This window comes from Nothobranchius furzeri, chromosome 4, assembly GCF_043380555.1.
Source record: "Nothobranchius furzeri strain GRZ-AD chromosome 4, NfurGRZ-RIMD1, whole genome shotgun sequence".
NCBI lineage: Eukaryota > Metazoa > Chordata > Actinopteri > Cyprinodontiformes > Nothobranchiidae > Nothobranchius > Nothobranchius furzeri.
Window position 1 is genome coordinate 50,428,245 of NC_091744.1, and position 12,963 is coordinate 50,441,207.

The 12,963-nt window shown below is 43.1% G+C and overlaps 1 protein-coding gene across 1 annotated transcript in view; it reads right to left on the reverse strand.

The window, feature by feature from the left end:
* Positions 1–1,742: 1,742 nt before the first annotated feature.
* tmtc3 (transmembrane O-mannosyltransferase targeting cadherins 3) overlaps positions 1,743–12,963 on the reverse strand; it is a 79,652-nt gene continuing 68,431 nt past the window's right edge. Inside the window, exons 11-14 of the mRNA XM_015963806.3 lie at positions 12,259–12,362; positions 11,568–11,737; positions 7,373–7,599; positions 1,743–2,830 (exon numbers count right to left, since the gene is read on the reverse strand). Coding sequence (XP_015819292.1) covers positions 1,959–2,830; positions 7,373–7,599; positions 11,568–11,737; positions 12,259–12,362 — 1,373 coding nt within the window. The 3' untranslated portion in view covers positions 1,743–1,958. The remainder of the gene's footprint in view (positions 2,831–7,372; positions 7,600–11,567; positions 11,738–12,258; positions 12,363–12,963) is intronic.

Here is a 12,963-nt window from a genome sequence, read left to right on the forward strand (position 1 = left end):
CCACCAATACCGGCGAACTCTGATGATGACTATAGGCATTAGCTGAAACATGTCAGCTAAAGAACCTTTTTTTTTTTTTTTACTAAACTGTGTAAAAAAACCAACTAAGTAATGGATTATGAAAGTCAACGTTCACCTTGGGGAATGTCTGTAACCCTGTTCATGTTCTTTGTCAAACACAATTCACCAAAGATATTAACGAGTAATCAAAGCTCAGCTAATAGCGAACAGCTATTTATCTTTGACAGAAAAGTGAGTACAATTTTAAAGTTTTACTACAAAACAGCCTACTTGGCTTTTTTGGAACCTGTTTTATGTGGCTTCACCATATTTTAAAGAGCAAGTCACACCCAAATCATTTTGTTTTTGCTGATAAATGATATTCAATTCAATTCAAAAATACTGTATTAATCCTGGAGGGAAATTGGTTTAAATGAGTGTCTAATCGTGCTGTAGACGTGTAGTTAATAATTTGGCACTTTAGTGCATCTTAGTTAAAATTTAAATATTCTGCCTAAAACTGTCAGTGTTGCGCCCTCTTCAGGTAAAAACTCTGCACTGCATCTAAATTTAAATCTGCCATCACCATTGGCTAAGAGGTACAATTGACGTTAGCTGGTACATTGTGATGTCACAATGTCACGAGCCTGTGTGTGTATTTGTTAGCGGCTCCGCCCTCTTCATCTGCCAGGCAACAGCATTTGTTGCATTTTTCAAACAGGAAGCGGGAGTGGAGTAATACTTTGGTAGGGGGTGACTTGCTCTTTAATGTCCCACTACTGAACATGTTTGATTGACATTCAACTATAAACAACCTCCTCATTATGTGTTATTTTAGTCCTGTAGTGTCAAAAATATGAGCTTTAAAGAATGTTGAGCAAGTTGTTTCATCATTCTGATTTCCACTTTCCATTGGTAAATCAGACTGTTGTGCAGCAAATGTCTAGTGGAACTAAATGTGACATGATGGGAAGTCTGTTCCCCGTAGGCCATCCAACGATCCTTATTGGATTTAGAGATTTTTAAAGCAAGTCTAAAGTGAATTCTTCACACCCCACTGCTGCTTTGTTCATAATGACTTACTTACATCATCGTATTGTGAGGAGAGGAAGCTCAGGTTTTGTTGTTGTGCAGTGAAAACTCCCCCAACTTCATTTGGAAGGAGCTTTGGAAAATAAAAATGTTTTTATGGAGGTGGGGTGTGAGTCGTTGATCAGCGTATAAAACTGGGTGTTGCTAATGTCAGAGCTATGTGAATGGGGTAGTTCAACCAAAAAAATAAACTTCAGTGAGGATGTAGCATCTGCTGGATGAAGCAGACATGGACGTGACTAAAGTCTGTAAATGGGCTCACAGTAAAACTGAAGTGAAGATGATGATGATGTAATGACAGGAACTGAGATCAACGAGTATAAGGTGGGGTGGTGAAGCTTGTTGTAGTGGAACTGTGGAGGGTTGTTTTATTTAGAGCCCCGAGCTGCTCTCATATCATCCTGCCTCTGGGGGAGGGGTGTCATTTCCTTTAATTGTGCACGTTACAATCGTTCTGTTTTCAAAAACACCAACAGAAGAGTGACTCACATCTTATTCAAGGAGAAATCCAGTGATAAACAAAGACTAAACGTGATAACAAAAATATAAATGCAGATTCAAAAGTAAAAACAACGACCAGGTGCAGCTCTCGCACGCACCCCCCCACATAAACACACACACACACACACCCGAGCTTCAGACAACCCCAGATTGGCTTTGTGCTTGTTGCTAAGTGAACCTAATTTGCTGAACACAACTTTTTCACACAGTTGGTGATGAACCAGGACCTTGCTGATGGAAGTGGAGCAGGTGCAAAGAGAAAAAGGGATGAGGAACATTTGTAGTGATGGTGTGTGGAGGTGGCGCTGCAGTCCTATGGAGTACTGAAAGGTTCTAGAGAAGTAGTCCAACCCAACTATAAAGTGTTAGTCACCGCTCAATATGCGCTCGATCTCCTCCAGTCTCTTTAAGGCAGCGGCCCTTTTCTCCTCGATGTCTTTAATCTCTTTAGTGGACTTACCCCTCGTCTGCTGCTCAGTCTGCCTACTGTCTACAGATTTTGGCTGCTCTGCCCCCCCACCTCCGAGGCTTTCTGCTAAGGATTTCCGCTCATTCTTCTCACCAACGGCCTCCTTTCCAACATCAGCACCCCTCCCTTCCTTCTCACTCTCAGCAACCTCCTCTGCTCCTTCGTTGACTCCCTGTGGCTTCACTTCCTCATCTGATGTTCTGACTCTTTCTCCTGATATCGGCTGTCCAGCGGCACTCATGGCTGCCATTTTACTGCGTACGATGCTCAAATGCCGACGCACATACTCCTCGTTTGGTGCCAGGGCCAGGGTCTCCTCGAGGCACCGCTCGGCCCGTGGCAAGTCCCGCTCTTCAAAATAAACAACACACAAATTGTGCTTGCCTTGGACGTTGGTGGGGTCCATGCGCAGAATGCGCTCGAAGCAGACTTTGGCCCCTTTTGTGTCCTTCTTGTGGTTCATGAGGATGTCGCCTTTAAGGATCAGGCCTTTAATGTGCTCCGGGTGGTGGTGCAGCAGCTCGTCCAGCACGGGCAGCGCGTCCACCTCGCGCTTGGACTGAGAGTAAAGCAAGGCCAGGTTAAAGAGGGCGCTGCGGAAGCCAGCCTGCAAGCCGATGGCTTTACGCATCCAGTGCTCAGCAGCTGCATTCTCAGCGGCGTCCATGGCCAGCATGCCGAGGTTGAAGTAGCCGTTGGCGTCGTCAGGCTCCTCCTCCACGTAGGTGAGGAAACGCCGGTTGGCTTCAGGCCAGAACTTTGGCTCTCCTGTCAAAGCCAGCATACACAATAGCAGACAGATGGGCATTTAAAGGGTTCAAATGATAAAGTGAAAGAGGTTTTATATTTATAACAAAAACTTTATGCAGAGAAAGTAATACAAAACATTAAGGATCTAAAAAATCAGACTCTCAGCCATTTTGGCCTCTAACATGCAGAATGGAGAAGAATTATGAGAGAACTTTCTGACGGTTGATATGGATGAATACGTGCTGTGATAAGAGTGAAGAAAGACTAACAAAAGTAAGAATGACAGGAACCCGAGGCATGATTTCTGCCACGACTGCAAAATCAACACAAAGGGACTTCAGCGACTTCACGTTTTAAACTAACTTGGGTTCGAATCTTAAAGGGATATTACACCCAAAACTAAACATTTCCTGACATTTTTCTTAGAGTTAGATGGGTGGGAAAACATTCATTTGAACCAGTTCAGTTATTCTGCTGACCCGGCTGTACTCCTTTAGCTTTAGCTTAGCATAAACACTGTAAGTGAATGAATCCCGCTAGCATTGTGAGAAAAAAAACATTCTTAAAATCCCTCAGTAGTAAATTCCAACCAATTCTGCTTGGTGAGCTAAATAATCAGGCTGACTGCAAGCGAAAGTAATAAGTAACAAAGGAATTACTTGGGACTACTTTATGACAAAGCACAGCTGTAAGCCTCCGCTGGCAGCCCCAAAGACACCTGCTACTGTTAACACAGATGCATACGTCGTTAGCAAACTGGCAGAAAACACACACACACACGCACGCACGCACGCACTCCAATCGCTGTCATTGTGTGTGTGTGTTTTATGTCCCAGCTAAAGGAGCACAGCCGGGTCAGGGGAATTCCTGAGCTGGTTAAAAATAGTTTTTTCCCACTCATCTAACTCTGGAAATTTCAATTTTGTGTGGAATATACCTTTAACTCAGGTTAGAATGAATCTTCTTTTTCCTAGAAGGAATATTTTGGGATTTTCTAATAAAAATAGCTGTAAACAAAGATGGGGAAAATCCTCCTGAAAAACTATTTCACACTTTTTTATTGTCAAATATTTTACTGTTTTTTTTCTTCCAAGTTAAAAGTGTTCATCCAGGTTTGTCAGCTGAATTTATACAACCAAACGGCATCACATGACCAAAAGGGCCAGATTAGACTGAATACTGTTTGACTTGAGAGACTCAGATCATCATTCCCTATTACTGCTTGTTCCTTTGAACTTCTAGAGAAACGTTGCAGCAACACAGTCAAAAATGAGGAATTTTCTTTTTTCTCTTAAAATTTCCAAACCCGGATTTTTGACATTGACTTTTTTAGCTGAAAAGCAGATGTAATATTTATAAGCTGCTGCAAGTGAATATATTATTACCATGAATTGCTAATTGCGTTTACATTCATGGTAACTGAATGAAGCTTTGAGATAATAACACTATGATGCTCTCTGCACTATTTCATTACTGCAATGTAAAGTCCTTAATGTAAATGAAATGAACATGTTTTTGTTCAGGCTTTATCTTCACACCTGAACACCTTTAGGTTCCTGCTCAGCCAATAAAAGCAAACACAAAGTGCCAAAGCTCCAGTTAAACCTGCTGTTAGTGAAACTGCTCCTGTTTTTCCTGTCACAATGTTGGTGAGGCGTGGAGACAAAGAAACTTGGCTGTGAACGTTGTGTTGGTGCACACAAACTTTATGTTGAGATAAGGGAAAGTCCTCAGGAGCCCAGTTCCGCCTTAAAGGTAATATAAGGTTACTTTCCTCTCAGCAGCGCCAAGTCTCATTCAGAAGTTGATCAACACCCGGAACACACATTTTTTCTGCTGCTTTTGATCCACCCTGTTCTTCTGATAACGACCCAGATTCCTTAACTTCTCAGTTTAACGAGCACTGCCTCTCCATTCTGGACAACATCTGTCCTGTCAGAACCAGATCAGTTCCTGCAGTGAACCCTACTCCCTGGTTTAATGACAACCTTCGCAGCCTGAAGTGCCAATGCAGAAAAATTGAGCGTTTGTGGAAGAAAACCCATCTCCACATCCATCTGCTGCACCTAAAGGATGTTCTGTCATCCTTTAACTCTGCAGTCAGAGACGCTAGGGTTTCCTATTTCTCCAACCTGGTGTCCCAGAGCAAAGGGAACCCCAAGGTGCTGTTTAACACCATCAGCAGCATCGTCTCTCCTGCCTCTCTTACAGCCTCCATCCACTCTGTTGCAGACTGTGAGAACTTTCTGTCTTTCTTTGTGGACAAAGTCAATAAGGTTAGATCTAGCATCTCTCCTTCAGCCTTATCGCCGCCTCTCCTGACTCCAACCAGACCCATCATCCTAGATAGCTTTGCTCCTGTTTCTTTGCCTGAGTTAACCAAACTAGTTAACTCTATGAAGACCTCTGCATGCCCCCTCCACATCTTACCCTCATCTTTTTTTAAAAGTGCTTTTCAGTCCATCGGTCCCAGCGTGCTCTCTATAATTAATGCTTCTCTGGTTTCTGGTCAGGTCCCTGCTTACTTTAAGAATGCTGTAATCCACCCGCTTCTTAAAAAACAGAGTCTCGACCCCTCTCTCCATAACAGCTTCAGACCCATCTCTAAACTTCTGTTCATCTCCAAGATCTTGGAAAAGGTTGTGGATAAACAACTCACAGCTGCTCTTGATGAACATAACATCTATGATAGCTTCCAGTCAGGTTTTCGTAGAGCTCATTCTACTGAAACAGCTCTTCTTAGGGTCTCTAATGACCTTCTGACTCACAGTGATGCAGGGACTGCTCTGTTCTGGTCCTGCTGGACCTGACTGCAGCCTTTGACACTGTTGACCATCACCTGCTACTGGAGAGGCTGAGAGACTGGGTAGGCCTATCAGGATCTGCTCTGGAGTGGTTCTCCTCTTATCTCTCTGAGCGCTCCTTTTCTGTGGCTGACTCCAAGTTTAGGTCCTCCACCACCTCTCTTACCCATGGTGTCCCACAAGGTTCTGAGCTGGGGCCTCTGCTCTTCCTCCTCTATCTGCTTCCTCTTCCTGAGCTCCTTCAAAGGAATCTCCTACCATCTTTATGCAGATGACATCCAACTGTACATCTCCTTTAAGCCCCATGAGATGTCTAAGCTGCAGCTGTTACACACCTGCTTAGACTCTATCAAAACCTGGATGGCTGGGAGCTTTCTTCAGCTGAATGAAGATAAGACTGAGATCCTCATCTGTGCCCCAGACAAGCTGATTCCCAAAGTCAGAGACTCTCTTGGTCAGCTTGCTTCCCACACCAAACCTTCTGTCAGGAATCTTGGCGTGACCTTTGACCCAGCTCTCACCCTGGATTCTCATGTCAGTTCTCTTGTTCGCTCTTCCTTCTTCCATCTCAGGAACATTGCTAAGCTGAGTCCCATTCTGTCTCGTTCTGAACTTGAGACAGTTCTCCACACCTTCCTCTCCTCATGCTTAGACTACTGTAACTCTTTTCACGTGTCTGAGCAGAACCTCCCTGAACCATCTACAGGTGGTTCAGAACGCCTGTGCTCGGCTTCTGACCAACTCCTCCAAACACACCCACATCACCCCGCTTCTCCTCCAGCTTCACTGGCTGCCAGTCAACTTCAGGGTTCATTTCAAGATCCTGGTTCTGGTCTATAGGGCCTTACATGGACAAGCACCATCTTACATTGGTGATCTTCTTAGTCCCTACACCCCCAGCAGGTCCCTTAGGTCCAGTGATCAAAGCCTATTGGTTGTGCAGCACCAGGCTAAAGACCAAAGGTGACAGATCATCTGCTGCTGTGGTCCCCAGACTCTGGAACTCTCTCCCCCTGAACCTGAGATCAGTGGACTCAGTGGTCTCCTTTAAAAAGCAGCTGAAGACTCACTTGTTCAAGCTAACTTTTGTATGACCTTCTTCACCACTCTCTCTTTATTCTGCTCTCCCCACCTATTCCACCTTCCTCAGGATCCACTGATTTCCCTCTTTCCTGTTCACTCTCTCTCTTTCTTAATATTTTTTTATATCACAATTGTGTATTTTTTGCTCATTTTAAATATGTTTTTAAACATTTTCTAAATGCTTTTTTATATTTTTACATTTTTTGTTTTTGTGAAGCACCTCGTGATTTTTATCTTGAAAGGCACTATAGAAATGATATTTTCTTCTTTTCTTCTTCTTCACACCAGCTGCAAAGCGCCGGGAAGTGGATCGCTCACGAAATTTGTGCGCTGTCCGCTCGTCCTCTGTTCACATCAGGCGAGAATTTTCAACGAGCGCTTCTGCTCACACCTACGGTTTTCCAAACCATTATTAGATTAATTAATTAAATTAAATCCATCTTTTGCTGTAAAAACTGCATTTAAACTTATGGAAATGCTATGTTTCTCTGCTATGTGTGTTTGTGTGTGTGTGCATGCGTGTGTGTTCATTTTCATATCTCTAGTCCGTTTAGATACACAACAATGATCACATTTATCAATTGCAGTGTTGCAATTGATAAATGCACTGAAAAAACATCCAGGATTTTCTGGATTAGCAGCTAGATTTAGTTTTCATTGTCTCATAACTCACCCAACTCCTGCATGAGCAGCGCTGAGTTGAAGAGTGCTAGCTTGTGGCGCGGGTTGAGTTCCAGGGCGTGGTTGAAATTCTTTAGTGCCTCAGACGGGTCTTTCATCTCGATGTTGACGATGGCCAGGTTGTACCAAAGGTCTGCGTTGGTGCCATCGAGCTCCAAAGCTCGTAGGTAGGCATCACGAGCTTCAGATAGCTTGTTCATCTTTAGCAGCAGCTCCCCTCTGCTCAAAAAGCAAAATGGCTGAAACAGCAACATTTAATCTCTTTTACAGCTGGGTGTAGGTTCGGTGTTTTATGACACTGGTTGTTTTGCGTTGGTAAATTTAATTTGACATCGCCTGGATTAGGGCCGGGCAATATGGCCTGAAGTAAATACCGTATTGACCCGAAAATGAGAAGAGGTTTTTTTTATTGAAAATAATTTTAAAATGTGGGGTCGTCTTATAATCGGGGTCTAACCCTTACACGCCCGTAACAGCAAAGGGCGCCAGGCTGTATGTTCTCAACAGGAGAAAAAATGGAGATGAGAGGTCTGAAAATGTGGCACGTTAACAAGCTAAAAGGCAGAGTTATGCAAAATTTGAGATGACGGCGGTCTATTCAGCAGAGGCGTCAAACAATGAACGCATGGATGCCTTAAAAGGTCAGTGAGGATGACGTTCTGGGAGGAGTCAGCAGGTGTAGCGGTCTGATGAGTGAGAATGAGAGTGAGGGCGATGCAGAGGGCATTTGATGTCACATTTCAGCAAAGTTCTGACAGTTTGCGTTAAAATAGTAGTTTTTGCTCAGTATTTGTTCTCAAAATTTCTATAAAACTAGTTTATTTAAAAAGTGATTATTTTTGTCTTTTCCTGAAGATTAGTCTTGAAAGGGGGGTCGTCCTATATTTGGGTCAATACGGTATAAAAAAACTACAGGTATGCGCAGAAACGAAAGTCGTCCATTAGATGGGGCTGTCACGTGTACTACGTTGGTACAGCTTCTTAAAGGGACATGAGCGTCGCCAACCTACACACCTTTTTGCTTTTTATATTCGATATGGGAAAAACAATATAAGTTAGTCAGAAATTTTGTTAGCGATAAGGTTTGATTTACTGTGCTGTCCTAGCCTGGATATAAGCTTTTATTTAGTTAAGGAACGTGAGCCATCAAGCATTTTAAAGACTTTAAAGGCCTATTTATCTCATTCACTGCCACTGATGACTAAAGTTGCCAATTGCGTTTTAAGGTGGGGAGGGCATGGCATCTTGAAAGTAAACAACACGCCTCAAAAGTTGATTTTCATACACGTGTGTCACACTTCACGTCATCAGGAAGCAAACAATCCATGAATTAGGAGATCAATTTGGGACGCCGCTATGCCTACAGCGAGGCGCTAACCGGAAACGCTTCTGCAGCTCACACACAGCAAACAACGGATTGTGAAAAAACGGGAAAAGCTAGAAACACCCTGATTCTTCCTGATGTAAGAAGTTAGTCTACTCTTTCTTTTGGTAGTTTTGTGTTTACATGGTCAAAGAGCACAATGTTCTGTGACTCTTCAAAAAACCCTGCAAAACTGCTACAAAAACACTGGCAGTGAGGGCTTCCTGTAGAGAAAACGGCTGGCAGTAAATGCGTTAATTTATTTTAAAGCTTGTTTTGGTATAAAAGTTATCAACAATGACTGAAGAGCCTCAGTTCAGAGAAACAAGAGTGTTGAGCTGAAAGCTTATTTCACTTCCTGTTAGTTTTTTTAGTTATTCGTGGCCCTAACTGTTTTCAGGGGCGGCGTTAGGCCCGGCTACTTGGGCTGAAGCCCCGGATGTTTCATAGGAAGCCCCGGATCTAAATCGCGGAAGTAACATGCAGTACCAAAGTCCAACAGAGAGGGAGCAGCTGGCAGTAGTTTGTATACAGCCTGCCTGAGCCTCCACCACTGAAGAAGAAGCCCTTCAGCAGCAGGCTTCTTCTACACTCTCTGCCTGAAACGTATGTGTGAAGATGGACATAAGGACGTTTTTTTAGACACGAAGTACGGCGACAGAACCCCAGCTTTGATGAGACTGGTGCTGACTCAGGTTTGTGAGTCTTATTTAAAAATATTTGTTGTGCTGCTGGTTTGCCTAAAGTTAGCTTACTATCCGGTAAAGTTGATGGAGAAAGAAAGGGAATATTTACAATCATCTCACACTAAACACTAACAGGAACAATACTCTGCCCTGAATATGCTTAATATGTAGCTTCAGATTAAAAATTATGTGGTACAAGACATATATGATGTTGACTAGTGCGTGTCACGTGTGTGTGTGTGTGTGTGTGCGTGCACGTGTGCGTGCGCGCGTGTGTGTGCGTGTGTTAAGCCCCGGATGTTCTTCAGTCCTTAATCCGCCCCTGCCTGTTTTTGTTGTCTGACATTCTTTCTTTGCACAAACAGAAGAGAGACGCAAGGTTTATTGGTGGTTTTTACTCTTTGTGTTTGGCAGTTTTTAATCTCTGTATTTGCATAAACAGACAATAAAAGGAATTATATTCTATTCATCTGGTCAGTATTTTCAAAGATACTTTATTAATCTCAGAGGGAAACGGGGAAGTTCCAAGACATTTAAATAACCAAGAGTGTTGTGGTTGTGCCAGAACTTCCTCTTTTTATCTTCCTTTTTAATCTGATTTGAACTTCTGGTATATCTGGTGTTATTGCCGTTTTCATCCTTGGTTTTTCTTACATTTCTATCTATGAAGGTGAAGCCCCTCTGGGGTCATGCAGCTCTTTACAAAAAAAACCCAAACTGAAATTCAGGAAAAACAACAACTCGTACTGGAAAATAAAGTTTTATACAAAAACTGTTAGAAAACAGAAACAATACACTTTGGATCTGATTAGCTTAGACCAAGCCCCCATAATTCGGGTCTGAAAATGAAGCCAACACAGAAGTAAGAAAAATTGCAGTTCCACCCTCATCCGCTGGGGGCTGGTGTCAGAAGCGAGCAAATCCTCATTGACTCCCATGTTAAAAACACCAATTTCACAGCAGAAATAAACATGTTTACAGCCTGGTACCAAAACATGTTTTTGGTTTAAATGATCTAGTTTACACTCATGACAACTCTGACGGGGGTGAATTTTTTTCTCACTCTTCTGTTTAAGTGTATTAAAAGCCTAAAATTCTGTATAATTAATGAGCATCCGACCCACGTGACCACAGAGCTAGCTCCGTGGAAAGGCCTCAGTAGAGCCTCGGTCTGGCTTGGAAACTGCTCCGGGATTTTGAGTCTCTGTGTGTGTGTATTCTTTTTTGGATATTATTTGTGCAATTGTTGGACAAAATGACTTGCTGTGGCATTAATTGCACTATTAGAGCGTCCAAGGAGTCTCCACTTTATTTTTTTCGGTAAGTAAAATTATATTTATGTATTTTAGGTCACTGCCGAGCTGAGCTTAGATTTTAACATGTACTGTTTAACCATGAAATTTAAATGTAATAGGGTAAAACCCAGTGCATTTAACATAATGCTGCACTTTAGAAAATGGGTTGAAATATAACATGTTGGTGGAGCTGGGTTCCGACTATCGGTATGTCTCCTTCCCCTCGGCGGCAGCTCGGCGCATCTCAGATCGCAGCGGCGCTTGTCTGCTGTGCGGCTGCCGGCTTGTGGAGATCTCGGAGACCTCTGTGTTCCACCCGGTTTTACCCAGCGATCAGCCCGGCGTATCTCTGACTCAGAAGCTCTGGTGTTGTGCACAGTTAACTCCGGTTGTAGCTAGGTTGCTACCTCCGTTAGCTTAGCTCCCACCTCAGCGTTAGCTTTGGGTTAGCTTGTAGCTACATCGCTTCAGTTCGACGGGTGTTGTCAGTTGATCCCAGCCTTACAGCCCCACCCTCAGCTCCACCTCTTTTCCCTTTTTTGGAATTGTCTGGGTTTGACGGAATCTGTGACACGGTCAAAATGGCGGTGGTGGCCACCTCCCATTTTGGCACAAAAAATTATAATTGGAGCCTACGGACACGAATTGTCCAGTATATATGTCGATGGTTTAGACCAGCTTTTAGCTCATCAGTGCTGGATGATGTAAACTTTCATTTTCCTAATGGAAAGCTATGTACAATGAATAAAAAGGCAACTATTAATCACTTATAAACACTGAGACACACTTCATAATGACTAAACTAAGCCTTTATCCAATAGTCCAGGGTTCAGAAGCTCCTACCTGCTGATGTAGGCTTGTTTGAAGTCTGGCCTCATGCTGATTGCCTGTCTGTAGAGCTGATCAGCCTCCTCCAGCCGTGAGTTGTTGGCCCGGATCAGATTAGCCAGGTTTATATAAACATTGAGGTGATTTGGTGCCACACGTGTTGCATACTTCTTTCCTGGAATAACCTGCGTTATGGACAGATATGTCATTAGTCTTAGAGAGTCCATAGTGGAAAACAAAGTAGAAAATAGTACAAAAGTAGTCTAATCTCATTTATTTAAAGTGAATGTTTTTCTTTGATGTAGCAGCTTGTTTCAAAGAATATCAAACATGTGTGATATTTCTGGCTCCAGCCGTGAGTCTTTTATGTAACCACAACTTGAACATGGCAGCGTTTTTTGACAGCTAGATATCAAAGTTAGCTTCAAATGCTAAATGCATTGAGGTGGGAGAGGTGGCTACTGGAAGTAAACGACTAGTGAACAGTGCCATGCAATCTAAAATAGTTCATTCGTGCCACAACTTGCTCACGGGTGGAGTCACGTTGATGAGTGTGGTGACATTTATGCAAATATACCTTCTTCTATGGGGCTACAAAAACAAGCACTACAAACAAATCAAGCTGAAACTATGAAAAGCTTTGGATGACAGATGAGCCTCCATGGAGCCGTGGGCTGTTTGAACTGCATGTAAAATGATTAGATACCTGTGGCATCAGGGATTTGGCAACCAAATAAGCTTCTTCTGCCTCTTTGGACCTGTTCAGGTTCTTATAGGTTCTACCGACATTCATGTGAGCGCCAATGTCATCTACAGAATGAAAAACAAGAACACAGACAGAAGAGACAGTTTTTACACATCATTTGATCTTGTTAGACCAGGCTCATACCAAGTCTAAATAAATACATTTGACTTCTTTGTATATTTAACAGGAAAAGGCTTGAGTTGTAGCAGACTAGAAGCAAATAAATCCTGCTGAGAGCCAAAGGCAGCGAAGCATTGCAGCAGGTCATCCGGGGCATGAAGAGCTGGTTCTTGGTTATTATAGAGTGAAACCCCGCTGGGTTGGTGTGTTTACACTGGTTATCTTGGGGAAACACTGATGACAGGCTTCCTGAAAACTGTGGAATGACAGGAATCCTGAAACCTGGGAGGGGCCTAAGCTGCTGCCCGCTTTACGTAATAAAGTGACAGAACTTTGCTTTAAGTGAGAGCAGTCATGAGATCACAGTGTTTAATGGATGGACTCGGAACAACGGGTTGGCTTTTAACCATGTGATGAGTGAAGATCAAGAGCCACTACACAAGTATGTAATGCTCCAACAGTCATCCCTTTCATCCAGAATGAACTCATTCAATTTCATCCTGCCTGCACAAAACACTGTTATGTGTGAGGTTATGCTCCATTATG